The 26,781-nt window shown below is 45.2% G+C and overlaps 1 protein-coding gene across 1 annotated transcript in view; it reads left to right on the top strand.

The window, feature by feature from the left end:
* Egflam (EGF-like, fibronectin type III and laminin G domains) overlaps nucleotides 1–17,502 on the top strand; it is a 166,493-nt gene extending 148,991 nt beyond the window's left edge. The window contains exons 18-22 of the mRNA XM_013018520.1: nucleotides 733–811; nucleotides 3,493–3,636; nucleotides 11,456–11,539; nucleotides 15,866–15,969; nucleotides 16,715–17,502. Of these exons, the coding sequence (XP_012873974.1) occupies nucleotides 733–811; nucleotides 3,493–3,636; nucleotides 11,456–11,539; nucleotides 15,866–15,969; nucleotides 16,715–16,869 (566 nt within the window). The 3' untranslated portion in view covers nucleotides 16,870–17,502. The remainder of the gene's footprint in view (nucleotides 1–732; nucleotides 812–3,492; nucleotides 3,637–11,455; nucleotides 11,540–15,865; nucleotides 15,970–16,714) is intronic.
* The last annotated feature ends 9,279 nt before the right edge of the window (nucleotides 17,503–26,781 follow it).

Below are 26,781 nucleotides of genomic sequence, written 5' to 3'. Positions count from 1 at the left end.
ATGAGAATTTGGGAGGAAGGACATGTTTATAAAATACTGGAAAGTAAAGAGGGGGAATAGGAGCCAGAATTACTAAGATCTGGTCTGCTCCATACTCTATTGCTCCTCAGCCCATGAGCTTGGACCAATCCTGATGCTTCTCTTTTGTAAAATGAAAGTACCTGGGTCTTCCTTTCCCCCCACCTTCTCTGCTATTTGCCTGAGATAGTGGTGAAATCTCACACTGAAAGGTGATTTATAAGTGCGAGCCAGCCTCCACACTTTCCAGTCACTTAAGATCATAGTTAAAGGGGTTTAGCAGAGTATCCTTAAATAAAGAAATCCTACTGGGCCTTGTTTAGAGATTATTTTCTCTGCCTTCCTTGGCGAAGATCTGGGGTTATCCCCAGCTGCTCCCCACATGGCCCAAGTTCTCCTCTTTGGTTTCCAAGAATCACTGGGAACAGTTCAAGTTTTGGCACATTGCAAGGTCTTCTCAGTAGTGCAGAGGTCAGTGACAGTGACTGCCAGCCCCCAGCGAGGAGAAGTGTGAGAAGCCAACACGCAGAACATCAGACCAGGTTGCCTTGAACCTGGCCAAGTGTGTGTACAGCCAAGAGGAAGGGGTTGACAAGTTGTTAAATGTCATATTTCCAAGGGCCAGCCTTTCTTGATGTGTTCCAGCCACGCGCGTGCCTACAGAGGTCAAGAGGGCCACGTGCCATATAACCTTTACTTTCTGTTCTGTCCCAGCCATCACTGAAGCCATCGAGATCCCGCAGTTCATTGGTCGCAGTTACCTGACATATGACAATGCAGATATCCTCAAGAGGTAATGAGTGTGAACAGCACCCATCCTGATCTCCCTTGGGTCTGCATTTCTCAGTACCTTGCGAGAACTTCCCCAATCGTTCAAGGTCAGAGCTGAAGGGGTGGAGCTTATCTTTCCTGCCACAGGATAGCTTTTGAAGAAGGCCATTGTCTCAGGGGGGGAAACACATAAAATAAACATAAAAACTGGAACAAAGCAATCCTGCTCCAAGTGATTCAAATCCTTTCTGGTAGAGGAGTCCTATGACCCATCTTTGGGATTTTTTTTCAGCACTCAGCTTGCAAAGCAGAGAGAACCTGTATGGGGCCAGGGTTCTAAGTATGGCTCCCTGAGCAGGTCAGTTAGCTTGGCGCTGTTGTATGGCTGCAATCTACAGCTCTGTCTGGGACCAGATGCAGAAGGCCTAGGCTGCAGTGCAACCAAATGACTAGATCCAAGCCTGGCCAGTAGGCCAGTGCATCAACACAGATCAAATGTGCCCTTTAGGCTCTGGTCAGTTCAGTGAAAGCTGTTTAGCTCTCTTCCTGCGGACCCAAGGCCATAACATGAGGGGATATTCAACTCATAGCAGTCACACCTTTTATTCTTCACTGTTGGGCTGGGGTAGTCCTAGCTCTTGGTTTGGAGCAGTCTGCGTGTGAGGCAGGAGGTTAAGTCTGGCCTTCAGGGAACTCTCCCATCCGGTATAACTTGTTCTTAACACTGCCTCTCTTTTTGCCCTCCTCTGGTTATTTCTTTCTACAGTACATTATTCTCTTTTCATCTCCCAGCACAGTCCTTCTAGAACTTCCCATCTTCTTCATGTTGACTGAATCAGAACAATCTAGGACAAATCTTTGAGCTAAACACACCTAGCTCTTAGGGCAGAGATGGGAGGTAGTGGTGGTATTGGATGTCACTAGTAATTCTGAACACACAGAGACATTGCTGCATTCCCCTCCTCCCAGTTCATGTCTGTGCTGTCTTGGCACAGAAATTTAGGTAAAATGCGTTACCCTCCACCAGAGACCCTCCTTTCTTCAGTCCCTTCCCTCTAAAGATGGCTGGCCATTCAGTCCCCAGGCAGTAGTGACAATGTGAATGGGGCCTAAGTCTTTAGCCTCTAGTGCTGTTGGGGAGACAAAGAGTTGGGGAGAACATGAGGTGGTCCTCACACCAGAGCTGGAGTGTGCACATGCTCTCATATGCGCACATATATGTACCTGAGTGTGAAGCTGCAGCCTGAGCCAATAAATAGATCTAAGGAAGAACTCAAGTTCAGAGTCTGTTTCAGTTAGATGCCTTCAATGTCAAGTAACAGAAAGCTCAGCTAAAATGTCTTAAGTATTATTTCATATGACAAGTAGTTCGCAGTTAGACTAGATCCTGAGTTTTTTCACTCAGAGAATCAGCTATATCATCAAAGACTCATGTCACATCCATATGTCTGCTTGTAACCCTCCACAAATTTCAGTTAGCCATAGGATGCTTATTAGATAGTTATAAAGTAGGAAAACATCAAGTAGAAGGAGAAAGAAAGAGAGAGAGAAGGAAGGAAGGAAGGAAGGAAGGAAGGAAGGAAGGGAGGAAGGGAGGAAGGGAGGAAGGGAGGAAGGGAGGAAGGGAGGAAGGGAGGAAGGGAGGGAGGGAGGGAGGGAGGGAGGGAGGGAGGGAGGGAGGGAGGGAGGGGAGAGGGAGGGAGGGAGGGAGAAAGGAAGGGAGAGAGGGAGGGAGGGAGAAAGGAAGGGAGAGAGGGAGGGAGAGAGGGAGGAAGGAAGGGAGAGGGAGGAAGGAAGGGAGGGAGGGAGGAAGGAAAAAAGGAAAAGAAAAGAAAAGAAGGTTTTGGTACTTATTAAAGAGAAATAATCTCTAGCCAGGCCTTGTAAGGCCAGATAAAATTCTGTCCACTGTGCACTACTGAAAGCACTCTAGGTCCAAATATGTGGGAAATACAAAGGAATGGCTCAAGGGATGGGGGAAAACAAACTAATTATTCTAGAACTGTCATATTAGTAGCAGAGTTATTAGTAGCTATCTCACCTTTGATTCTAGGACCTCAAATCTAGCACTCTCCCTAATATCAGATGAAATACTGATCACTGTAGTCAGAAGGAATTTCTGAGAGGAGCACAGAAGCATATGAACCTAATCCCAGTCATGCTTCACCACATGGAACTCCATACCCTGACTGAACTTACCGGCAGTCCCCATCTTCTGAACCCCTGCTCTGTCCCGTCACTCTGTCCACACCTGTCCCCTGGGCAATCCTCTATCCTCAGTACAGAGCAGCTTCTGAGTCCCTAGCTAGGACTAGGAAGCCCCACTGGGGAATGGGGAACTGTTTTCAAAGCAGCCTTGAGTAATCATATAGGAAAAGGAGACTCCAGGTGCATACATGGGTACAGCGTGGAACAGTGGCATTAAGTACAGTTTTGCTCATGTATGACTACAAATGCTCTCTTTTAGAGGTTACTCTACCTAGGGGCAGCTGCTGCTGCTGCTGAGTGGGCATCTAGACCTTTCGACAAATTGTATGACACATGGAGTTGGTGCTTTGTCTAATCTCTTGGAACTACAACTATGTGAGAAAGGCCAGATTATCCCTGCACCTAAGTATCTCCAAGCTGGAAGACTGGACAGGGATTACTTGGAAATACGTATTGGCATTTGATTTTGTGGACTTGTTTCTATATTTCCTCTAGGGTGTCAGGCTCCAGATCAAATGTGTTCATGAGGTTTAAGACAACTGCTAAGGATGGCCTGTTGATGTGGAGAGGAGACAGCCCCATGAGACCCAACAGTGACTTCATTTCTTTGGGCCTTCGAGATGGAGCCCTGGTTTTCAGGTAACCTTCTCTGTTTCTCAGCAAAATCTTGAATTTTTTTCTCAGGCAGTGCGGGTCATACCAAATGAAGCTATTTTAAAGTGAGCCAAAACACACTGCTGGAATTAGCTGGAGCCTGAACGTCCAGATTTATTTGAGTCTCCTTGTTTTTCTTTCTTCTTTATGAAATATTATCTTTTATGTAGTTGTACTAAGGAGTTGCCATTCGAGAACGCAGCCTATGAATGCAGTGCGTGTTGATCCATGTCATCCCTTTCAACACTCTCTCCTTGTTTTTCCTTTAAACATCTTTTAGGGAGTTGTCTGGTACATTGCATCCTATAGAACAAATTTGGCCTGCTGCTTATCTCTGTAAATTACATTTGTTGGGATACTGCCATACACATTTATGTCTTGTCTTTTGACCATGTGTACACAGTATTGACACATTCAGGAGTTTCATTAGGAGCTACTTGGTAAAGCCTAAGGTATTTGCTGCTTGGTCCTCTGCAGAACAGTATAGAAGCCCCATTCTATATATTATCATTGTATGTCTCCATTTACCAAGTAGGAAGAAGCCTGGTGCCAGTGGCTCATGCCTGTAATCCTACCTACTCAGAAGTTCAAAGGCAGCCTGGACAGGAAGGTCTGTAAGACTCTTCTCTCCAATTGATCACCAAAAAGCCAGAAGTGGAGTTGTGGCTCAAGTGGTAGAACACTAGCCTTGAGTAAAAAAGCTCAGGGACAGCGTCCAGACATTGAGTTCAAGTGCCAGAACCCGCAAGTACATATGCACATGCACGTGCACGTGCACACACACACACATGTGCGTGCACACATACACACACACACACATACACACACACATGAATTATGAAGTAGAGGGAGAATTTTTAATATTGTCAACAACCATGAAAGCCAAACATGGAAGTGATGTCAACTCGTGATGACCTGAAGGTCTAAGCCACAGACCCTGCTTGAAATTCCATTTTGCTTTAAATTCCATTCCTCAGGCTGTGGAACCTTGGGAAGGTCACTTTTTTTTGGGGGGGGGTCCGGTTGTGGGGCTTAAACTCTGGGCCTGGGTGCTGTCCTTCAGCTCTTCAGCTTCAAGGCTAGTGCTCTACCACTTGAGCCACAGCGCCACTTCCAGCTTTTTTTCTGCTTATGTGGTGCTGAGGAATCGAACCCAGGGCCTTGTGCATGCCAGGCAAGCACTCTACCACTGAGCTACCTTCCCAGCCCAAGGTCACTTTTCAGTCAAGAAGATAAAAGCACAAAGTCATACATGAAAGATCAGATGTCCTAATACTTCTTGGGTAATCCCCTACAGAGGCAATCTAGAAGTTCTTACCTCTTGTAAATGAGTTTAAATTGCTCTCAAGTTTGACAAACAGGTGCTGCAAAGCAGTTAAATTATTACCTGGGCAATTTCTTCTCCCCACTTTTACTCGCTACCAGAATGGGTGGGAGCCAAGTCTCCAAGAGGCAGAAAATGTCTTGTGCGACAGAAACACTTGACTGCAGCACAGCCTCATCTGAGGTTGGAAATGGCTTGTGGAGACCCAGGGTTTTCAAGGTGTAGCTCTGTACCACACTCCAAGGCCTTAGAAATGTAAATTAGCAGGCCTCACTCTTGGTCAGCAAGGGAGGTGTGCTGTGGGCATTTCCTCAGATGATCCAAGGGTGTGCAAAGGCCTTGAGGGCCCTTGCTCTCTCTCCGGACCACCTGTCCCCTGGAGCAGCCATGTCTCAGGCTTTTTATTCCCTTGATGACCCCCAAGTGTGCACTAAGTGAAAAGAAATGACTTCGAATTGGCATAGAAAAAGGAGAGAGAGAACTGAGCTAGGGACATAATGAATTAATTCTGGGGCTTTTTTGCCAGTGAAATGTTAGGATCATTTATAGCTAGGAAAGAAGAGCATGAATCTTCAATTTGGAGAAAAGGCATTTTGAAAGGAAATGGCACTGGGCCAACACTGCACCTGCCCCGAAATAGCACGGCTTGCTACGTGATTAAGTCTTGTGATTGCGGGGACTTTGGGAGTGCTGTGTAGCTGGAGACTGGAGACCAGCAGGAGAGGGGTAACATCTCCCGTCTCTGTCCTCTCCCTGACCTCTGTCCCCAACCCCTCCCGAGGTCAGAAGAAGTAGAGCTTTTCCAACTTGGGTCAGGCTGCTGCCTCAAAGCCATTTTCCTGTGGTTTTCCTGTGGTTAACCTCATCAAGGCCTCAAGTACTTGATTGTGCCCAGAAAAGGGAACTGAAACAGCAGCTGAGCCACGGGTGGGATGACCCAAGTTCCCCGCTCAACTGAGAGCCAAAACTAATTCTTAGGCCTGACAAGAAACATGGAGTTCAGGGCCATCCCCCCAGCCCGGCCCCCTCCCCCGCCCCGCCCCCTCCAGCCCCGCCCCCCTCCCCCCAGCTCTGCTTCCTCAGCCTACTCCAGCACCAAAGAGGAGCCCCATCTGCCTGCCATTTTTTAACCCTTTCCTTCTCTTTTAATAGTTCTGCTCCATCCTAGACACATTTTTTAGATTATTATGTCTTTCTTGAGTCTCTGAAAATTGTCCTATGCTTTTGCCCCTACATTATTATTGTTTTTATTGTTGTTATGGTTGTACAAAGGGGTTACAATTTTGTACGTCAGGTTATAAATATGCTTCTTAGACAATGTCACCCCCTCCTCCCCTCAGGTTGCGTAGTTTACTTTTTACTTTTTACTTTTTTATTGTTATTATAAAGGTGATATACAGGGGGGAGTAGAGTTGAGGAGGTGGGAGGGCAGGGATGGTAGGAGGAAAAGGAGGAGGCTACAATGCTTGATAAGAAATAGACTCATTACCTTAATCATGTAACTGTAACCCCTCTGTACAGTATTTTCACAATAAAAAACTTATTTTTAAAAAGGTGATATACAGCGTGGTTACGGTTACATAAGTTAGGCAATGAGCACATTTCTTTTTGGACAACATCACCCCTTCCCTAGCCCTCTTCTGTTCCTACCCACCAGCTGTATAGCTAATTTTCAACATGGTGTCTAGTGAATACCACTGCTCATAGTTCATTTTTTACATACTATACATTGAACGTAAGGACTGCATTTGCTCACCCTTTTTCCCTCCATTCACGTCCTCACCCTTCCTAAAACATATTTCATGTTTCCACTTTCTGCTATGTTTCCACTATATTGTTTTGATAAACAGTACTTCATTTGTTCAAGGGAGTTATATCTTTGTATTCCTTCTTTAAATATACCTTCCTCTAATCAGTTTTATGGTTTTTTTTTTCCCCTGCCCCTGCAAATCTCAGAGCATTGTTTGTGTTCTGCTTAAGACAGCCAGCTAAGTCCAGGTCCAGGCAGATTTGTGCTGGTGCCTGAGCCCCCCCTTGCCATCTTTCCATAGTAGTGATGGGCCAGGCCAGAGACAAGAAAAAAAGTATGGTAGAGGCTGCTGGCTTGCAAATACCAATATACAGTGAGTCACCAGGGAACTTGTTTCAAAGGTACATCGTTTGGCCTGTCCACCCTCACTCCAGGGTTATGCTGGGGGTAGGAATGGGTTAGCACCAAGATCTCACTGGGACAAAAACATCCCAAATGATTCTAAGCACCACACCTTGAGACACAGGGTCTGGAGTGGTTTGGGGCTTACTCAAGCCTGATCCTCATGGCTGTTTGATCTCCTGCATGTTACCTAACCTCTCTGAGCTTCTGTTTCTTCATCTGTAAAAGGAAAGGTTGATTGTAAGAAGTAAATGAATGGACTCATATAAAAGGCTTCAGGTTACTAGTAGCAGTAATGAGAATAAAACTTAATTCATCTCAGTGTTTTCTGGATTCTAGAATTCCCTGATTGAGAGAGAGAACATAAGAAAGGAAGTTAGTGTGATTCAGCTACTTTGAAAAGGTTAGTTCTCATCAGCGCTACTTTTCGCTATGTCTTGAGGGCTGGGTACATGCTCTCCCAGGCGGAGATCAGTGGGGATCAGGCAGGCTCTATAGTGGAGGCAGGTGCAAAGCAAGCCAGGGAACTTCCAACATAACAAAGCACAGTCTCGCTTCCTAGACTGTCTTCCCTAAGTAAATGCTAGTCCTGATGCTAATTTAGAGCCCAAAGCCCTCTTTCTAGAGCACAGCAGAGAGCAGAACACCAAACAGTTATTCATAGCTTTGGTACAAGGCTAAACAGGAAAAAAAAAAAAGATAAGGGCTCAGCTAAAATGAATGTGGCTTTCTGTTTCATCTTCTGCTTTGCTTTGTTTTGTTCTATATTATATGTGGAACATAATACACACTGGGTAGATTTAGGAACATCAATTGACATTCTTTTTCACTAAGATTTTTAGATTTGACATTAATATAATGCCCTGGACTACAGCGTAAGGGACACAACTAAAAGTGTCACCACGTGGGACATGACGTGGCACTTCCTAGTGGCCCATCTTGGTGTTGTGTGACAATCTTTGCTGTGTTCCAAGCTGAGTGGCTCAGGACAGCCCATTCATTGTGCTCAGAGACACAGCATATTGGTAGAGAAACAAGACACGTGTTCATTCATTAAAAAAAATGTTCATGAAGCCATAACTATTATACATGGCACATTTACTCAATGGACAACTTGAAAAAAATCTAAAATATTCTGGGTGCTCAAGCCTGTAATCCTACCTGCTCAGGAGGCTGAGATCTAAGGACTGTGGTTTGAAGCCAAGTCAGGTAGGAAAGTCTATGTGACTCATCTCCAATTAACCACCAGAAAACCAGAAGTAGAGCTATGGCTCAAAGTGATAGAGCCTTAGCTTTGAGTGAAAACGTTCAAGGACAGTGCCCAGGCCCCTAGGTCAAGCCCCATGACCAACAACAACAGCAACAAATAGATCTAAAATATGTGGGCACTGCCGTCATTCCCAAACTGGTTTCCTTATACCTCTTCCAGCGCTGGTAACCACCCCTTCTTCCATTTACTTGTCTAGCAGAGGGAGCAGTGAGTAGGAGAGACTGGAGGAGGAGGTAGTTATTTGGAGAGTCTAAAGTCATAAGGTGGGGGTTGAAAAGTCAGGCTATGGAGATGCCATCTGACCTGTCCCCAACCCCAATGATGGCTGACTAACAGATTCCATGTTGATTCCCTCAAACCTATTCTGCCCTTTGTGTGAAACAGGAGAGCTCTCAGGCTGCAGGACAGAAGGAGGCCCATGGTTGATCCACATGGGATCACGTACCGCTGCATAGGTTTCTAGTCTCCAGGAGAGACGCCTGATCCTGTCCAACCTCCTCCCTGTGACCATAGCCAGGTCACCTTGATTTGGTAACCTTGGAGTTCCTGAGCACTCTGGTTACATATTGACAGCCTGTAGGGCCACTTGCACATGTGGTCACTCTCCCAGAAGTAACCTGCTAAATTAACTCTTGGTAGCAGCTTTCTCCTCTGAGGTCCTCAATGTGCACATTCAACCTGGCATACACGCTGTACTAAATGCCACATGGATTTGAGGTAGTGACTTTATTTTATTCCCATTCTGTATTGTACTATGTTATGTAACTTTGCTCAGGATCCTGCAGGGTTCTGGCTGGTATCTGACAGATGGGGAAATTTACACTCAGGGATGTAAAGCAAATTTTCCAATTGATGAGACTGAGGAGCCAGACAGGTTCATGAAACCCAAATGTCTATGCTCTGTCATCCATGATAGTCGCTCGGCTGTTTCTGCCAGCAAGCTCCTATTCATTCATTTCTTCAGTAAGTACTTGGCTACCACACAATGAAATGTGAAACATTCCACCTCGCAGCTGCTCTACCCCAGCAGACACTTGTGGGAAAATGCTCGAGGAAACAGCAGAGTTTTCAGGGTCACAGTGGCAAGTTGGTCCCAGAGTTTGTCAAGTTGTCACAAATTCTATTGTTAGTTCAATGGTGATGGCTACATGATTTCTTTGAGCCTCTGAATGAAAGGAACAACTTCCAGCCTTTCTCGGGGAAAAGCCAAGGGCTTTTTAATTCTTGTTCTGTTCTCAAAACTGAGGCATGTGAGCACTCCAGAACAATCTGGCTTTCCTCATAAGCATTCTTATTTCTTGGACAAGGAGGTGAAGGAGAAGCCCCTCCCCTCACTAGATGAGCACATTGGTCCCAGTGGAACACACTTTGGTCAGAAAATGATTGCTTGTGCCTTATTAATTATCCAGGAAAAGTCTGGGCAATTGGCCCAGTGCCCAGGCTTGAGTAGTCACTCACTAAATATTTTCTGGATTGAATTAAATTAGAATAATTGAATGAATACTGGATTAAGAAGGATATTTCTCTCTGGTAAATAACATGTTTATGTCTTCTGATACCTTTAGAGTTTCATGGCATCTGAGAACTGAAATGGAAAATTAGAAAGTACTAGGTAGATCTGATATCAGAGTAAAATTGTTTTATTACAGGTAATACAGAAAGTTCAAGCTCTACATATTAGCTTTGTGATTTTAGGCAAATTCTTTTAATGTCTTCTTCTTGGTTCAGCCTATTCTGCAATGATTAAAAAAAATAAGTTAGCTGGGCACGGGTGGCCCATACTTGTAATCCCAGCTACTCAGGAGGCTGAGATCTGAGCATCAGGGTTCAAAGCCAGCCTGGGCAGGAAAGTCCGTGAGACTCTTATCTCTACCTCCAGAAAAGCAGAAGTAGATATGTGACTCAAAGTGGTACAGCACTAGCCTTGAGCAAAAATGCTCTGGGACAGCACCCTGGCCCTGAGTTCCAGCCCCATGATGGACCAAAAAAAAAAAGTTAATCAGACACTGGTGGCTTACATCTACAATCCTAGCTATACTAAATGCTACATCTTAGGAGACTGAAATGCGAAAATCAAGGTTCAAAGCCAGCCTGGACAGACAAATCCATAAGACTCTTATCTTCCAATAACCACTGATGTAACAAATTACTACAAATGGAAGGCCTTAAAACAGTAGAAGAGGCAAAACATTCAAACTACAGCATGTGGCCAGCAATGCTTCTTTTCCAGGGCCTGAGAGGGAGATTCTGTTCCATGACTGGCCCCTGTGACTCAGTTAGGGGTTGCTGGGTATCTTCCCAGTCCTTGGGGTCACTTAGCTTGTATTCATCATTCCCCTCTCTGCCATCATAGTCACATAGCATCTTCCCTTGAGTCTCCATCTCTGTGTTCTAATCTCTTCTTATATGGATATCAGCCATGTTGAATCTGGCAGTCCTGAACCATGATGACTGACCTCATCTTAGCTAATTACATCAGACCCTGTTTCCAAACAAGGTCGTATTTTTAGGTTCTGGGTGAACATGAATTTTGTCGGGGGACACTCTTCAACACAGTATGACTTTAGAAATGATTTTAAAAAATCCTTCTCTTGTTCCTGACTTTACAGAGCTGATGCTTCCATGTATGAACTGAACATAAGCCAGTCACAAAAAAAAGACAAATATTTCATGATTGGGAATCAGTAGTAGTTAAAGCCATAGACACAGAGAGTGGAAGGCTGGTTGTCAGGGGCTGGGGGGTGGGGCTAAAGGGTAGTTACTGTTTAATGCATACAGTGTGTTTTACTTAACAAGGTGGAATGAGTTCTGGAGGTTGGTTGTACAACAATGGAAAGTACTTAACCCTTCTGAACTGTCCCTGTCACATGGCGAAGACTGAAAATTGAACATTGAAAATTTAAAAGCCATCATTCACGTGCTAACATGGAAACTGACCACCTTTTGTGTTTCAGTGCAATCAAGGACACTTCATTCCATGTTTACAAGAACCTTTGCTATCTGCCTGCACCTCAGTGCTTATGATGATTTCGGTCTTGTTCTTTTCTAACGTCTTTAGCTACAACCTGGGCAGTGGTGTGGCATCCATCATGGTGAATGGCTCCTTCAATGACGGCCGGTGGCACCGAGTCAAAGCGGTCAGGTAAGCACTGAGCGCCGCAGGATGCAGAGGAGCCCGTGAGGAGAGCGGCATGTGGGGTCTAAGTCCCTTTCCATTCCCCTGTCCTATTCCCAGACTTCCCTTGCCTCCTCATACTCCTGACCCAGGGTGTTCAGCCCATTTGCTGCTAAGTCCTACCTGTGACCTCACGGACACTGACAGCTAGAAACCAAATCCTCACATCTGCCCTGAGCCGTGGATAAGCTCCCGGGGGAAAAATATGTTGCATTGTTATTTTGTGTGTGTGTCCCTTTTTTTTCTAGTACAAGGACTTGAACTCAAGGCCGCTTGTTTGTGCCTGTCTTCAGCCATACCTCCATTCCTTGCATTTTGCTGATTAATTGGAGATGGATCCTCACTGACTTTTCTTCCTGGGCTGGCTTTGAACTACAATCTAGATCTTAGCTTCTTGAGTAGCTAGGATTATGTACATGGGCCATGGGCACCTAGCTGGAGAAAAATGTTTTTGATGACTGTGTTGGAGAAGGGCCTCAAAATCCACTGATGGGGTTTCAGGACATGAGGACTCTGAAGAGTACCCTACAACTTTTTCTTCCTTCCTTCTTTCTTTACTTTCTTTCCTCCTTTCTCTCTTTCCTTCCTTCTTTTTCTTTCTTTTTCCCACTCCTTCTCTTTCCCTTTTTTCTCCCTTCACTCGCTCCCTCCTTTCTTTTCCTTCCTTCTTCCTGGCTTTTTTCCAAACATTACCTGAACCCTACAAGCCATGTAAAGTTTACCTCTCTTCAGTTAACATAGCTCCCCACCTAGCACTAATTACTATCTTGGTTCTGATTAACCTTGGGCAGAACATTCCTTTGCTCTTTAGAATTTAACCATCTGTGTTCTTATTCCTGACAATATATTTTCAGAAAACAAGTAGCAAGTCTAAACTTGCTATGGTACATGTTAGAAGCTCAGTTAGATAGAGATTCTAGTTAAGTTTCCCTAAAGATTACAACAATCCCTTCTGTGGGCGAAGTTAAGGTGAGGCCTGGGACATAGGGGGCCCAGCTCCCACAGGGCTGTGGGTGGACACAGGCCTGCTTGGTGCTGCGCTTGGCCACTGTGCCTGCACTGAATATCTTAGAGGAGATGTGAGGGAGAAAAAGCACACTTGCAGCTTTCTGTTACCTGTGGCCTTGAAAACCCCCAAATGGGGCTTTGATGAAGCCTCAACTCTAGCTTGTTTTATTTATTATCATTTTTTTAATCAGTCGTGGGGCTTGAACTCTGGGCTTGGGCGCTGTCCCTGTACTCTTTAGCTCAAGGTGAGCGCTCTACTGCTTGCGCCACAGTGCCACATCTGTTTTTTTTTATTTAATTATGAAAATACCATACAGAGGGGTTACAATTACATGGGCAAGATCATGAGTACATTTCTTATCAAGCATTGTAGCCTCCTCCTTTGTTTCCCCTTCTCATCCCTTCCCATCCTCCCCCACCCCCCACCTAATCTCCTCCTCCCCTCACCAAAGTTGTAAAATTAGTTTTCGACATAACCACTTGTACATCTCATTGTTGCAATGGGTCCACCTGTATCCCTATTTAAACGATTTGTTTTTTCCCTTCCCCTCCACAAATTATACCGACTTCAATTCCGTGAAAGCAGGGATTATGGTTTTCTAGTGGTTTATTGGAGATAAGAGTCTCACGGACTTTCCTGCCCAGGCTGGCTTTGAACTGTGATCCTCAGATCTCAGCCTCCTGAGTAGCTAGGATTACAGGCTTGAACCATTCTAGCTTGTTTCAAAAAAAGAAATATGGGGGCTGGGAAGGTGGCTCAGTGGTAGAGCGCTTGCCTTCCATGCCTGAGGCCCTGGGTTCGATTCTTCAGCACCACATAAGCAAAAAGAAAAAAGCTGGAAGTGGCGCTGTGGCTCAAGTGGTAGAGCACTAGCCTTGAGCTGAAGAGCTGAGGGACAGCGCCCAGGCCCAGAGTTCAGGCCCCACAACCGGACCCCCCCCCCAAAAAAAAAGAAAAAAAAAGAAGAAATTTGTTCCCATAATGAAATATTTACAGATTTGGAGCTCAAATTTATTTTAGAATACAAGTAAAAAAGTACAGAGTCCAAATCATCCCAAATACTGCAAACCACTTGGCTTCCCACACTCCATCCATATAGTCCCTGCCCTCAGATCATCCAAACCAAACACCCTGCCCTCAGTTTCCTTGGGTAGAGATGGGGACTTAACACTCACATGCTATGAGTAGATTTTTTTAACACTTTAAAACTTATTTTGGTTTGGTTACACTTATGAAGATATCCAATGGTGAGCATGAGAAGCACTTTCTAGACCGAGGAAAGAGATGTTCAATGTCTTTCCCAATATAATGTATAGACAGAGCCTAGATCAACCTTTCTGTTCCATTTCATGACACAGGTCTCACATGATAAAGATTTCAGGTGTATGGGGAGGACAGGGTTGTACGGAATGTCAGAACTTCTGAAATCAGAGCATTAAGCTTAGTCCAAAGAGAAGGCTCCATGGACATAGCTCTTCCTGTTGATCACATTCCTAGTGGGTCTTAGGTTACAGTGAGGGCAACATGGAGCTGAGCCCAGGACTGGACAGGCGAGAGGATTCAAGCAGATATTGTAAGCTGTGAGTAGATAGACCTAAAAGCAATGGGTACGACAGATATAACAGGGAACTGGGCCAAAATCATAGCTCAACAAGTGTAAGAAGAGTGCAGTATAATTCTCTGTGGCATACTCCAGGATCAGAGATAGGAGAGCCAAATGAAGGGGAGATATCCAAGGGTGGCCTGCTTTGTATATTATCTTGCTCCAGGTAGTCCTAATCTTGAGAGCATTACTCCTAGTAGAATAGGGAAATTTTCTCATTTACAAACATGTCATGCCAGATACTTTTCCCACTGTGCTTTATCCTCATTAATATTCACAGCAATTGAGGTGTTATAATTTTATAATTGTGGTGGATAAAATAGTTCTGGTGATGTTGATAACAATAGCAATATATTTCTTTGACAGTCTTTATAGAGCAAGATATGTATCAGGTGCCATGCTCTGTGCTTTGCAGGTATAATATCTGATCTCTGATCTCCACAATAGTGTTGGAAGATGGCTATAGTTATTCTCACTTCAGATAAAGGTGTTGAAACTCCAGACATTACTCAAGTCACATGAATTACATCCTTGAGAAAAACTGACATCCTTACCTGATGGTCTTGCATTCATTGGGAGGCCACAAACCATAAGTAATCAACATGATAAGAATTATAGTAGGTCAAGTGTGAGGAAGTGGTACCTCATCTAAGGTATCATTGATTAGAAGACATGTCTTCAGAAATACAAGGTAAGAGAAGATGATCAAAATTGGTGGAATTGAGTCAGGGGGCGATAATGTAACATTTAGAATAATGAACAATCAGAACTGGCAAGATAAGCTGCTGGGGTCGTCACCCGTCACACAGCATGTGGTGTCATAGGAGAGGACAGAGCAGGGGAAAGCTTTCTAAGTCTCAGTGTCAGAAGGTTGCTCTCATGTAAGGCCTTTGTCAGACCTCTACCCACCAGGACTATAGAAGCTACTCTTTAAGTTTTGGTTTAAATAATCCCATTGTTAGGGCAGAACCTGACATATAGCTGGTACTTATATATATTGAGGTGTTGTATCAGCTTTGAGGCTGTGTAGAGGAACAGATGTGATTTCTCAGTCCACTGAAAAAAAGACAGCGAGGCTCGATGAGCCTTCTAGTTACTCAAGAGCTTGAGATCTTGAGGATTACAGTTCAAAGCCAGCCCAGGCAGGAAAATCCACGAAACTCTAACCACCAAAAAAAAAAAAATCTAGAAGTGGAGCTGTGGCTCTAGTGGTAGAGCTCTAGACTGAGCCCAATAGCTCAGAGGCCTTGCCCACACTCTGAATTCAAAACCCCAGCACCAGTGCATGTGTGCGCACACACAGATGCACATGAATATACACACGAATTATAAGGCAGTAAAATGTTTAAACAAAGTAAATTTATTTGAAAGTGAAGGAAGGCAGTTAAAGAAAGTAGCACAGCTCTCCATCCATCCTTAGAAGGGCCCAAAAAGGAATCAAATAGAGTCCTCCGCTAGGCTTTGTACTGGTGGTTTGAAGAAGCATTTGCGTGGAAAGTCACAACATTATGAGAAGAGCATTGAGCAGATGCCCAAGACACTATGGGAACAAAAAGCACCGTGATGAGCCGCATGTTACCTTCTCTGTGTTAGAGAAGCCAACTTCTATCCCTATCTACCCAGCAGTGTCCCTTGGTCTCACTCAGCTCCAATAATAATCATTGTTTTAAATTCATTACAGAGATGGCCAATCAGGGAAGATCACAGTGGATGACTATGGAGCCAGAACGGGGAAGTCACCCGGCATGATGAGACAGCTGAATATCAATGGGCCTCTGTATGTGGGTAAGTGACCTTGGCCCAGTCTAAATTAGACTAGGGTTTTCCATGGTAGTTCTTTATTTGTTGCGCAAGGGCTGTGCATTATGGGTTCATTCAAATACCTGGAAATCAGGAAGCTGTCCAGATATTCCATTCTTCCATTTTCTGACTTCTGACTCACAGCCAAAGGGACAGGAAGGGGCTCATTCACATATTTTTGTGCTTTGGACCTACCCACCAGGAAAACTATGCTATTCTTGTTTATAGAACAAGAATCTTCTAAATATAGCCACATATTCTCTCTGAAAAAGGAAGATCTGTCTTTCTAGCCTTTCTCAGAATACAATGAGTAGTTTGTCTATAAATGGCTTCTCACCTACTAATATAGACGTATAAACATGACAAGATAACTACCTTCTATAGTTTCTAAATGTGAACCTAATTGAAAGCAGCCACCCTCAGTATATTTCTTGTGATTGAAGATGACATCACCTCTAATGACATAGTATGATGTTGATATCATACAACATTTCAAATTTTTATGAGGGTCTGTGGGGCCAGAAATCACACATGAGGTATGTTTTTATAACCTTTTGCTGTTTATCAAATTTGTCCACGTCAACCTATTCCTTCGGGGAAAATTATAGAACAGATGTAGTGAAGTGAGTGGTTTCTTTTTGTCAGCCACGGGATGCCTTGGCTGGTGACCATTCACATACTCCTCTGACACTTCTTCTCTGGTTCACTCCACCTGTTTGCTTCCTGGCAGGTGGCATGAAGGAAATTGCTCTGCACACCAACAGGCAGTACCTGCGAGGCCTTGTGGGCTGCATCTCTCATTTCACCCTGTCCACCGATTACCACCTTTCCCTCGTGGAAGATGCTGCGGATGGAAAAAACATCAACACCTGTGGCGCCAAGTAACACCAGTTGTCCTTGCACAAGGAACAGAGCCTCTCGGCATCATGGGGCCCTGAGACACAGCCTGACGCCTCACACAGAGGCCTGGAGACCAGATGTGTTTCCTCTCATCAAGAAGAAAGTACACGCTGATGGAAACCGAGAACCAAGATGGAGGCCTTCGGTGGCCCTTCCTGCTGATGCTGTGGGTCACGCCCACGGGGATACTCCGTGTAGGAAGTGTCAGGCTTTAGCTATTGAATGTGTAGAATCTTCCAGAGATCACACGTGAATGTGAATTCCACAGCCTGTCTGTTGTAGTTCAATGACTGTGTTGTGACTCAGAAAGAGAGAGAATGAGGGAGAGAGAACTTTATAAAGCAGTATTAAGCTACATCTCTCCTTCCCTGACCTATGACACTATTACAACAGAATGACTGTGTGTGACCTTGAACTTCAGATTTCCCACCTTGGCCCATGGATTGTTCAAATTAACTGTTTCTATGCCTCACTGTCTGGCTTAATGTGCTCTGGACTATTCATGAAAATAAAGGTTGGGGAGAGATTAAACCTGTAATCATATTGTGGCCCACTTCCCCATAACTTACCTTTATTGCAAAAATCCCCACTTTTCTTTTTATAAATGCAAATCTAAAACAAAAATGGGTCCCCTGATTTTGTAGCTGTACTTTTCTATGTGTATATTTTTTATAGCTGCAGACTGCCCAAACAATATACTTTTGGAAGTTAGGGTGGATGATCCTAATTCTTGGACATTTTTTCTAAAACTTTTCTCCCAGAGGAGACTGGTGAGGGCCATGGGTGGTGTCTGTGAGCAGTGGAGACGCTTTGGGCAGGGCAGGGGGGGAGCTGACCATTCTTTCGCAGTACATATTGGTGACGTGGGATGAATTTGAAACAGTAAAATGAGCAGACTAAGAGAATGTGAGACACTGTCATTTTGTTTTAAGAGGAGGGAGAATGTCTGTAATAAACCTGAATAAAGACGATAAAGAAGGCAAGAACTCATTCATTCATTCATTCATTCATTCGTGGAGACGCTTTTATAGATGCTGCATCCACAAATGGACTCTTGGCACTTACAAGGCTGGGCAGAGACTGGGGGATGTGCCCTCCACGGGGTCCAAAGATCTTAACGAGAATCTGAGAAAGGGAACGTCTTTCTTCGGTTCCATCAGCTGTGCCCTTTTGCTATGCATGCACGTGACCTGTACAGACAGCTGGCTCGCTGGCAGGTCCCCATGACAGGACTTGCGAAGAGAAAGGTGAGATGAACGCTGCCCCCAAAGAGGAAATTGGATCCAGCTCAGGCAAAAGCCTATAATTAGGCCTCTTGCTTGTGCAGCATTCACTCAGTGAAGACTTGAGAGCTTTAGCAAAGCATAGCTTTAAGCATGTGAAGGCTTTCAGCTGAGGAATAGACAATAGATAATTTTCCCCTGTGCTCCAAATTTCTGCCTCTGTCTTCAGAAGCATTTGGTGATCCAGATCTTTCCTACCAAAGGAAAACAGGAAGCTTTCCAAATACTCCATTCATCCAACAACAGTGATAACAACAATCCTCCCACTCTGTGCATATTATTAGCTGGTCAGTGCAATCTGGAGAGAAGTCCCGTGTAGAAAGCCCTACCCCCTCCCGGACACCCTCACCTCAACACCTTTCCCTCAGCGAGTGCCAAAGCCAATGATTTGGAAGATATAATGGAGTTGCTCTTACAGTTTTGAATGGATTGCTTCCAGGCTTGGGAAATTCATGGTGATTTTAGCAAAATCTCCAGCTCAATTCAGGCCAAAGAGTTGCCTTGCAGATGAACTGTTGTTCCATGCAAGTGCTATCCAGAGAAAAAGCAATGACCCGGGGATGAGGGCCCAGGAGGAAATGAAGCCCAAATGGATTGGAAAGCAGTCAGGGCTACAGGAAGAGGGCAGCACAGCGCTGTGTTCTGCAGGTGACATGGACACAGAGTAGAGAGACTCAGTAACAAGAAGGGCTGGAGTGCAGACGGTGATGCTCTTTTGCCCTCTCTGTGGCTAACACCCAGGAAATATGCCAGGGGTAGCAAAGAGGATAAAATCCTTAGCTTTAAACTGAGAGATTAGACCTCAGTACGCAAGGGCAGGAGAGCCTGGAATTGTGGGTATCTCCATTTTCTCTCCACGTGCATCAGTTATCTTTAGTCCCAATTATGCCGCTCTATACCCTCCGAGACACGCAGCTGGAAGTGTTTATGGCCTGTGTGCTTTGAGTGACCAGCTTGGCAGCTCTGCTGTTCTCAGTGAGCTTGACTAGGGGCTTCTTCTGGTCTCAGCGGGCCTGGCTTACTTGTGGAGGGGTTGCTGATGTCAGTGGGCCTTGGCTAGGACGGTGGTAAGGAAAGATGACTGGGGCCTGCTTCATCCTTCTCCTGGGAGCAGCGAGGTAATGGTGAGCCAGCATTTCCATGACAATAAAGAAGGGCAGGGTATGAGAGTGAGACGTAGCTCAAGTCTGAAACTGAAATGCCATATGGCACTTCAGCCACATCCTTTGAGTCAGTCTATAGACTGACTCCACCTCCAAAGCAGATTTGGGATTGCTTTCCACCTCAAGAAGATCTACTAAGGCACATGGTACAGAAACAGGGAGGGGTATTGAAACAAGGCCGTGAACACAACCAGTCTACCACCACATATTGTGTGGTTGAGACGTGGTGCAGTAGGGACTCTGGCTTCCTGACCACAGATCTGCTGCAGCTCACCTGGAGTGTGATTTGAGAAGTTCTTGGCAACTCGCCAGGCCAATGGCAACAGTGCTAGTCTTTCCCCAAGTCCTAACCCCTTCCTTTCATCCCCCCTCATACATCTTTCCTTCTACCTCTTGTCTGACCTTGGACAGCCATATTGTACTGAGGAGGCCTTGGTTTGGGGGCAGCTGCCATCTGAGAAGTGGAGCAGGCTGGCTGGGCTCTTGGCTTTGGCCAGGGAGAAAAGTCTGGAGAAGAGCCACAGTACTCCGAGGTTAATTCAGTTCCTATGCTGTAGGAGGTTATCTGAGGCCTGATCCCTGAAAAACATTTGTCCTACAACCAGGACCTGAGGAAAGTCCCCAGAATGTCCCATGGGTTCTAAACAAGGTTGACAGGGGTGAGAGGTACAGGCAAAGCGATACCATCATCCCTGCCCTGTTAAGATGGATGTTCTCAACCGTCTATGCTTCCTCTATGCCCACCCTGGAGAGCTCCCTCAGGCCAGACTGTGGGGGGGTTTCTTTGTCCCTTACACTGCCCCCAGTAGCTTCCTCAGCTCTGTCTGCACCACTCTGGTGGCTGCCCTCTTATTTGCCTTTCATTTCCTGACCAGTCCAGTTGTCTAGGCTGTTCCAACACAAACAGGACTGCTGGTTTTCATACCCACGCCCGGGCTTCACCTTAACTGATGCCTTCCTTCCCACTTCCCTCCTCTCCTTTCCTCCACCTCCTCCCTGCTCCCCCTTGAGGGGCGCTGCCTCCTCCCTGAGTGGGAGGAAGGATCTCGGAAATGTGCCCAGAGCTGGCAAGCCCAGTGCTTTCCACTTGGAGGAAATGCTGCATTTTTCACCTTTAACCCAGAAAAAATACGGTTCTCAGAAAGTTTGTTTTTAGCACTGTGAGTTCCCAAAGGGAGACAAATAGGGATTAGGAGGGGCCCCTAGTCTCTCCTTGCAGCAGCCTGATTGCCAACCCCGTCCCCCTCCACCACACACACACACACACACACACACACACACACACACACACACACACACACGGAGCAAGCTGCTCTTCCTAGGAGGGAATTGCCCAGGGGTGGCCTAGGGAGGCCCAGTTGCTAGGGAAATAAAGGCAGAGAATTCTAGTTCCAAGTGGAGAGGCTTTAGGAGCCTGTCCTGGAAAAAGCATTAGCTGCTTCCCATTCTCTTCCCTGCTTTCCCCAACTTCTGCCCAGCCCAGGAAGCTGACAGGAGAGGTGTTGTGCAGGGAGGGGGAAGGGGTTCCTAAAAGCAATGGAGGAGGCACAACCCCTGCACTGAGAAAAGGAGACGTTTAAAAGTACTTCAGGTCATTTGCCCTGAGGAAGCCTGGGGGAAGGGGGTGGGAAAAGTGGGGGAGTAGACAGGGCATCGGGGAACAAAACTAGAATCTCACACAAAGTAGATATGCTGCTTCAGCCCTCTTCCACAGTTAGTTCATCCTCTAGAAGCTGTGCATCCTTCGAGTGTATCATAACTGGGTGCATAGACTTCATGAACTTCAAAGATGAGGACTCCAGACAGGTCTGCCTCCACTATGGGAATCCCCAAGACACCAAGCCTGAGGCATTTACGTTTGTGGTCCTCTGTGGAGATCACCTGGCCTGTCCTTAAGAAATTCCGAATTATCAGTGACCACACTCAGGCCAGCAAAATTGACTACACCAATTCAACAGCATACACTGCTTCCTGAGTTAGACCTTCTGAATGTCCAAAACTTATGTAGAAGGATATTTGATCTTAAAGCCATCCTAGGAGGGCCAGAGCAGATGTTCAGGGTCTGACTTGCAAAGACAAAAGTTGTGCAGAAAGGCAGTCTACCCGGTATGCCACCATGCTGCGGTACTGGGGAGCTGCATCCGGGAACTTCCCTAATCCTTAATCTGACCTTCAGTCAGTGTTGACCTGCTCAAGGACTAAGGATTACCAAGCACAAGTCTGAGGTTCACTTGGGTCAGATGGCCTGGGGGGAGCGGGGTGGTGGGGCGTGATTTGGGCAGAGAATGGTCCCCAAAGTCTGCTTGGCTGGTAGTTACTCTAGCTCTCATGAGGCAGACACCTTTTGAAACATCTTCCAAAATAACAGCGTTGGCATGAGCAGATCTGGAAGTATAAATCAGAACTATTCCACAGAGTGGGTTTCAGCCCCTCCACAGGCCCACGGGCCTGGACAGAATTCTTTTCCCTTGGACTCTACCAATAAGCTTCAGCACCCACGGGAGTTGCTACAATGTATTTCAGGCCAGTGGTGCCCTCCCTGGACCCCTGCTGAGCCCCAGCCAAACCATGAGCTGAAAAAACAGGACAAAGAGCAGGCAAAACCTCGCCAGGTCTCCTCTCTCTGTCTTTTCCTTGCTGAGACATCTTTATCCTGGAAAGTGTGTGCTCCCAGGAGCACTTGCTGTTTTCCTGGAAAGACAAGGGAGGAACATCCTGTCTTAGCATCTGGACTGCAGTCTCTTTATTTATCTTCTCTCTCTGCTTTGCTTCAGATGCAAATGGTGTAAAAAGCACCAAGATTTCCCACTCTGTGGTGTGGCCTCTCTCAGCTGGTGTCCTGGCTGCCATGTCCTGGTGGACAGCCTGGGACCAAGGAGCTGCATCCTGGCCTTGGCTATGAGAAGACGAGGATTAGAATGTCTTGAAAAAGGAAGGCGAGGGAGGCTCAAGGAATTTGTCATTTATACTCATTTAATGAGAAAAGTACAAGGCACCAGGCCAGCGGATTAGCTGAGGAAAGCCCTGTTAGGAAGTTGGCTGAAGGAAAGCAGAGGCAGAGAGAATGCACTATTAGCTGGAGAGGGCCAGGGCGGTGAGGATGTAAGGAGCCATGCAGCCCTTGTGCTAGGATCTCAGCATCTCTGGGAGACATTTTATGTCCTGCTCAAACTTGGGGGTCAAAGGGCAACTATGCAAGGGATTTGTGTTGTGGATCACAAATAAGACAGACCAGGGGAAAATGAGCCCTCTGATTATTCAAACCATATGCCCGTGATCTCAGAAATGAAGGAACCTGGGTGCCAATGGGTAGAGCCCCTTGCCAAAGACTGGAGTCCTTACCTTTTGGGACTTGACCTTGTCTGGCTTGGAATGCTGTAGCCTCTGGGAGTTTGGACCTTGGGATGCTGGGGACAGGATGTGTCAATGACTTGCTGTGTCCTCAGCAGCACTGCTATCACTTTCCTCTCCACAGACACTCATCTCAACACACACATCTCTTGTTATGTGCACACTAACTCCTAGACAGTAAGCCCTGAGAAACACACACACAATGATGCAGCCCTGAAATCAAGGTGTCATGTGTCTCCCCTGAGACTTGGCACACCCTTAAAGTTCACTGGTCAAGCACAAGTCCCTTTTGCAAGAGGACCTGTTTGTTAAGCACTTCCTGATTTTGCCAGGCATACCCCAAATCATTTCTCATTTTGTTACCTACTGGTCATCCAATTAGGAACCTCATTCTGGGAGTGACAGCCCATCAGATTCAGAGTTTGGGAGAAGTTTGGGAGCAAGCATCCTGGGGTCCTTTTTAGGTTCCTGCCTGCCACAACCCGCATCAACTCTGACTTCCAGTCTTTCCCACCTCCAGGTAATACTCCACAGGAAACTGGACTAATTTTCTTAAAATGTATCTGCTATATCATAGACTTCAGATCTGCTGCCAACTCAAGAATATGCCACAGTCTGCTACTTCCTTAAACAATGAGTCAAAGAGACTGCGAGGATAGGGGAATTCTCTGCCCAGCGTAAAACAATTTTAACATTCCTATTTATAGGTACTGGAAAGCCTGTCCGCTTTGAATTCAAGGACCTTCTGCCAATGACTAAGTGCCCAGGATGGAGTACAGTGGTTGTTCGGGTGCTGTTGGGACTGAGGAAACTGAGTCGGGCAGCTGCCCTTTCCAGTGGCCATTCAGCATGAGCTCTGGGCAGCCCCTGTTCCCAGTCTCTATCAGTCATTTTTTTTAGCATGTAAGCAGAGCTCTGTATGAGATTCAAATCTGCTTAAGTTCTAGATCACTTTTGTTGTTGTTGATTGTGGGGTTTGAACTCTGGGCCTGGGTGCTGTCCCTGAGCTCTTTGGCTCAAGTTGAGTGCTCTATCACTTGAGCCACAGCACCATTTCTGGTTTTCTGGTGGTTAATTGGAGATAAGAATCTCATGGACAGTCAGGTGTCAGTGGCTCATGCCTGTAATCCTAGCTACTCAGAAAGCTGAGATCTAAGGATTGTGTTTCAAAGCCAGCTTGGGCAGGAACGTCCGTGAGACTCTTCTCTCCAATTAACCACCAGAAAATGGGAAGTGGTGCTGTGGCTCAAGTGGTAGAGCGCTTGCCTTGGGCCGAAGAGCTGAGGGACAGCGCCCAGGCCCAGAGTTCAAGACACACGACCACCAAAAAGAAAATTAATAAAAATAATCTCACAGACTTTCTTGCCCAGGCTGGCTTTGAACTGCAATCCTCAGATCTCAGCCTCTGTGCCCGGCTTAAAAGATCACATTTCTGTCTGTTTGCATTGAGAGTTTTTGCACAAATTGTGCCAATAGCTTACTATGCAACTCAAGCATCGGCTCCTCAGTGCTGCCAAACACTTTTTCCTAACTTTCACTGTTTGCCACTATTTGGCAAAAATATGGGCAAAACAACAATAAAAGTCTATCATAAGGAATTAAGTAATTCATCAGCCCATTGGAATTTTATATATACAGGCAAGAATTGTGCCTCAGAAATATCCCATTGATACAAAAGATGTTCAAAATATAATAAAGAAAATAGAATTTAAAAAACAGAATGTACAGTATCATTCACAGATAAGCATATAAGCCTACATGTGAATATCTGTGTTACAGAGAAATGGTCTAAAAGATAAAAAGCAAATTGTTAAGCAGAGATGCTGCTGCCCAGAAAGATGCTCCTTTAATGTCTAGTTTTCTCTTTTTATGTCCATTTAGAATATCACCCTTTTCTTTTGGAGGATTGGTCTTTTTCCATTTCCTGAATAGGTGACGTTTTGAATAGCCTCTTCACAGCCACTGGACTGGACCACTGGTACAGTGACTGTCCTGACTGCAAGGTCTGACTATAAGCTTGGCGACCCCTGGACTTATGTGCTCTAGGAGGAGTTTTTTGTTGTTGTTGTTGAAATATGTAGTACTTCTGGGTGGAGTAGGTGTTTACTCTGCCTGGGGATGAAACCTGGGCTTATCCAAATCCAAAACAGATGTTTGAAGACCATCTGATGACTGTCTCTTGGAGAAACAGCTATGCAACTAGGTAAGAGGTGGGCCAGGAAGTTGGAGGGCTATAGAGAACTTGACCATAGACAATGAAGATAAATTTCAACCTGCGGAGGAACTGGGCTCTGGGGTCAGTGGACAGTGGGTAGAAAGGCCAATCTACTGTCTACTCTAAAGTCCAATTAGCCCCCATGGCTGTGGTCAAAGAGAAAAGGATAGGGGCAAATTTCCTTCTAGGGAGAAAAGGGAATTGCACTCAGCACATACTTGAGAACATTCCAAGGCAGGAAGGGTGGGCCAAGATTGGCCTTAAGCCACCTCAAGTCACCTGTGGTTCTATTCCAATCAAGAACAGTCTTTCCATAGTTGGAGACTACTGCAGGATGGATCATCTAGCACAAAGTATTTCTAGCAACCAGGCAAACACATTAAACTACTTAGTTTTTTTGTTAGGACACATTTAAAGACTACTTATCAAGCACCTGAGCTGGGGTGGATGCTACGTCATGCTTTGTGAACGCAATAGTGAATACAGCACTCTTCTATTCTGGCCTCCAAAGAGAAGTGCCAGATCGTGCACTGTACCATGCACAAGCGCAGAAGGGGATGGTGTAGAGAGCTGCGGACTTGAGACTCTGGCAAAGACTTCTTGGAACCAATGATGCTCAACTACAACTTAAAGATGGAAGAAGTTACCCAATAGGGACAGGAAGACTCTAGTCAGCAGCATCATGGGCATGGCCTCTGGAAGTAATGCAGCAGGCCTTTTATTATCAACTCCTACACATCTAAGATGCGTTTGGACTGGCTGATAGGCATTTAAACCTTTATAGTGTTGGTCAGAAAGTCTGAAGTGTCTCTGATGGAGCAGCAGGACAGAAGCACATCATGAAGGGTGGTGTATGCTGTGTAAAATCCAAGAGAGCCCATAGGCTGACTGATGAGGGAGAATTCAGTATGAGCTGGAACTTGACAATCTTTCTCATTTTTCAAGTGTTTACACACATACATATAGAAAGTTAATACACTGGAGTTGCATTATTGTAAAATGATTTCCACCTAACTTTTGTCAAGATCCTCCTCAAATACTTGTCTGCATAATCTGAGAGTAATCAATCACTCAAGGATAAAAATCATCTCTGATTTAAACACAGATCACCTGAAGTCATCCCTGAACTTCGGGAAAGATGAATGTTTGGAAATCACTTTTCCTGTTAGATCAGTAACTCCAAAAGAGAAATGGGTCAAATTTATAAGTTGCTCAAAACAAATTCTATAGCTCAAGTATGTAAATCTGTTTGCAAGCTAATGTAGTATGATGTTGAGTACTATGCATTAAAATTCATTCCTACATCTCTATTTTTCTTTTTCTTAAAAACCACATCATTATCTCCTTTTTGACCTTTTTAAAGTTCCTGAGGTTGATGGTTGTATACACTTTGAGCTCAAGAAATCACATCTGGGAAACAAATTATGTACTGAAAAGTACCCAAGGTCAGATCATAAAAAGTCTGCTAGTATTCAAATGCTAACATATGTCCCACAATTAATTGCTAACTTCTCTTTTACAGGCTAAATCTCGGTTATTCTTGTTGAGTCGGAGCTGCCTGTAATGAAGAATTTCATTTTTCCCTTTATGAACTTCTGCTTAAGATGACTTTGTACTTTAAAGTGAGATTTTGCTAAATCAGTCAGTGTAGTTCCAAACTTCAGAAAGGTGAAGTGAAATTTTGACACATTCCCAAGGACTCCATAACTGTCCAGACTATCTTTGGAGAATATGAAGCAAAAGACCACACTTTAAGGATAGGCATTTATTAATCATTTGCTAATTCTGGATTCTATCTGATTACTTTTCTCAATTTCTCTTGTGAATAGAATGCAAATTTTTTTTGGGGGGGTCCGGTCGTGGGTCCTGAACTCTGGGCCTGGGC

This window comes from Dipodomys ordii, unplaced genomic scaffold (genome assembly GCF_000151885.1).
Source record: "Dipodomys ordii isolate 6190 unplaced genomic scaffold, Dord_2.0 Scaffold41, whole genome shotgun sequence".
NCBI lineage: Eukaryota > Metazoa > Chordata > Mammalia > Rodentia > Heteromyidae > Dipodomys > Dipodomys ordii.
This window is presented reverse-complemented; position numbering and strand designations above follow the sequence as displayed.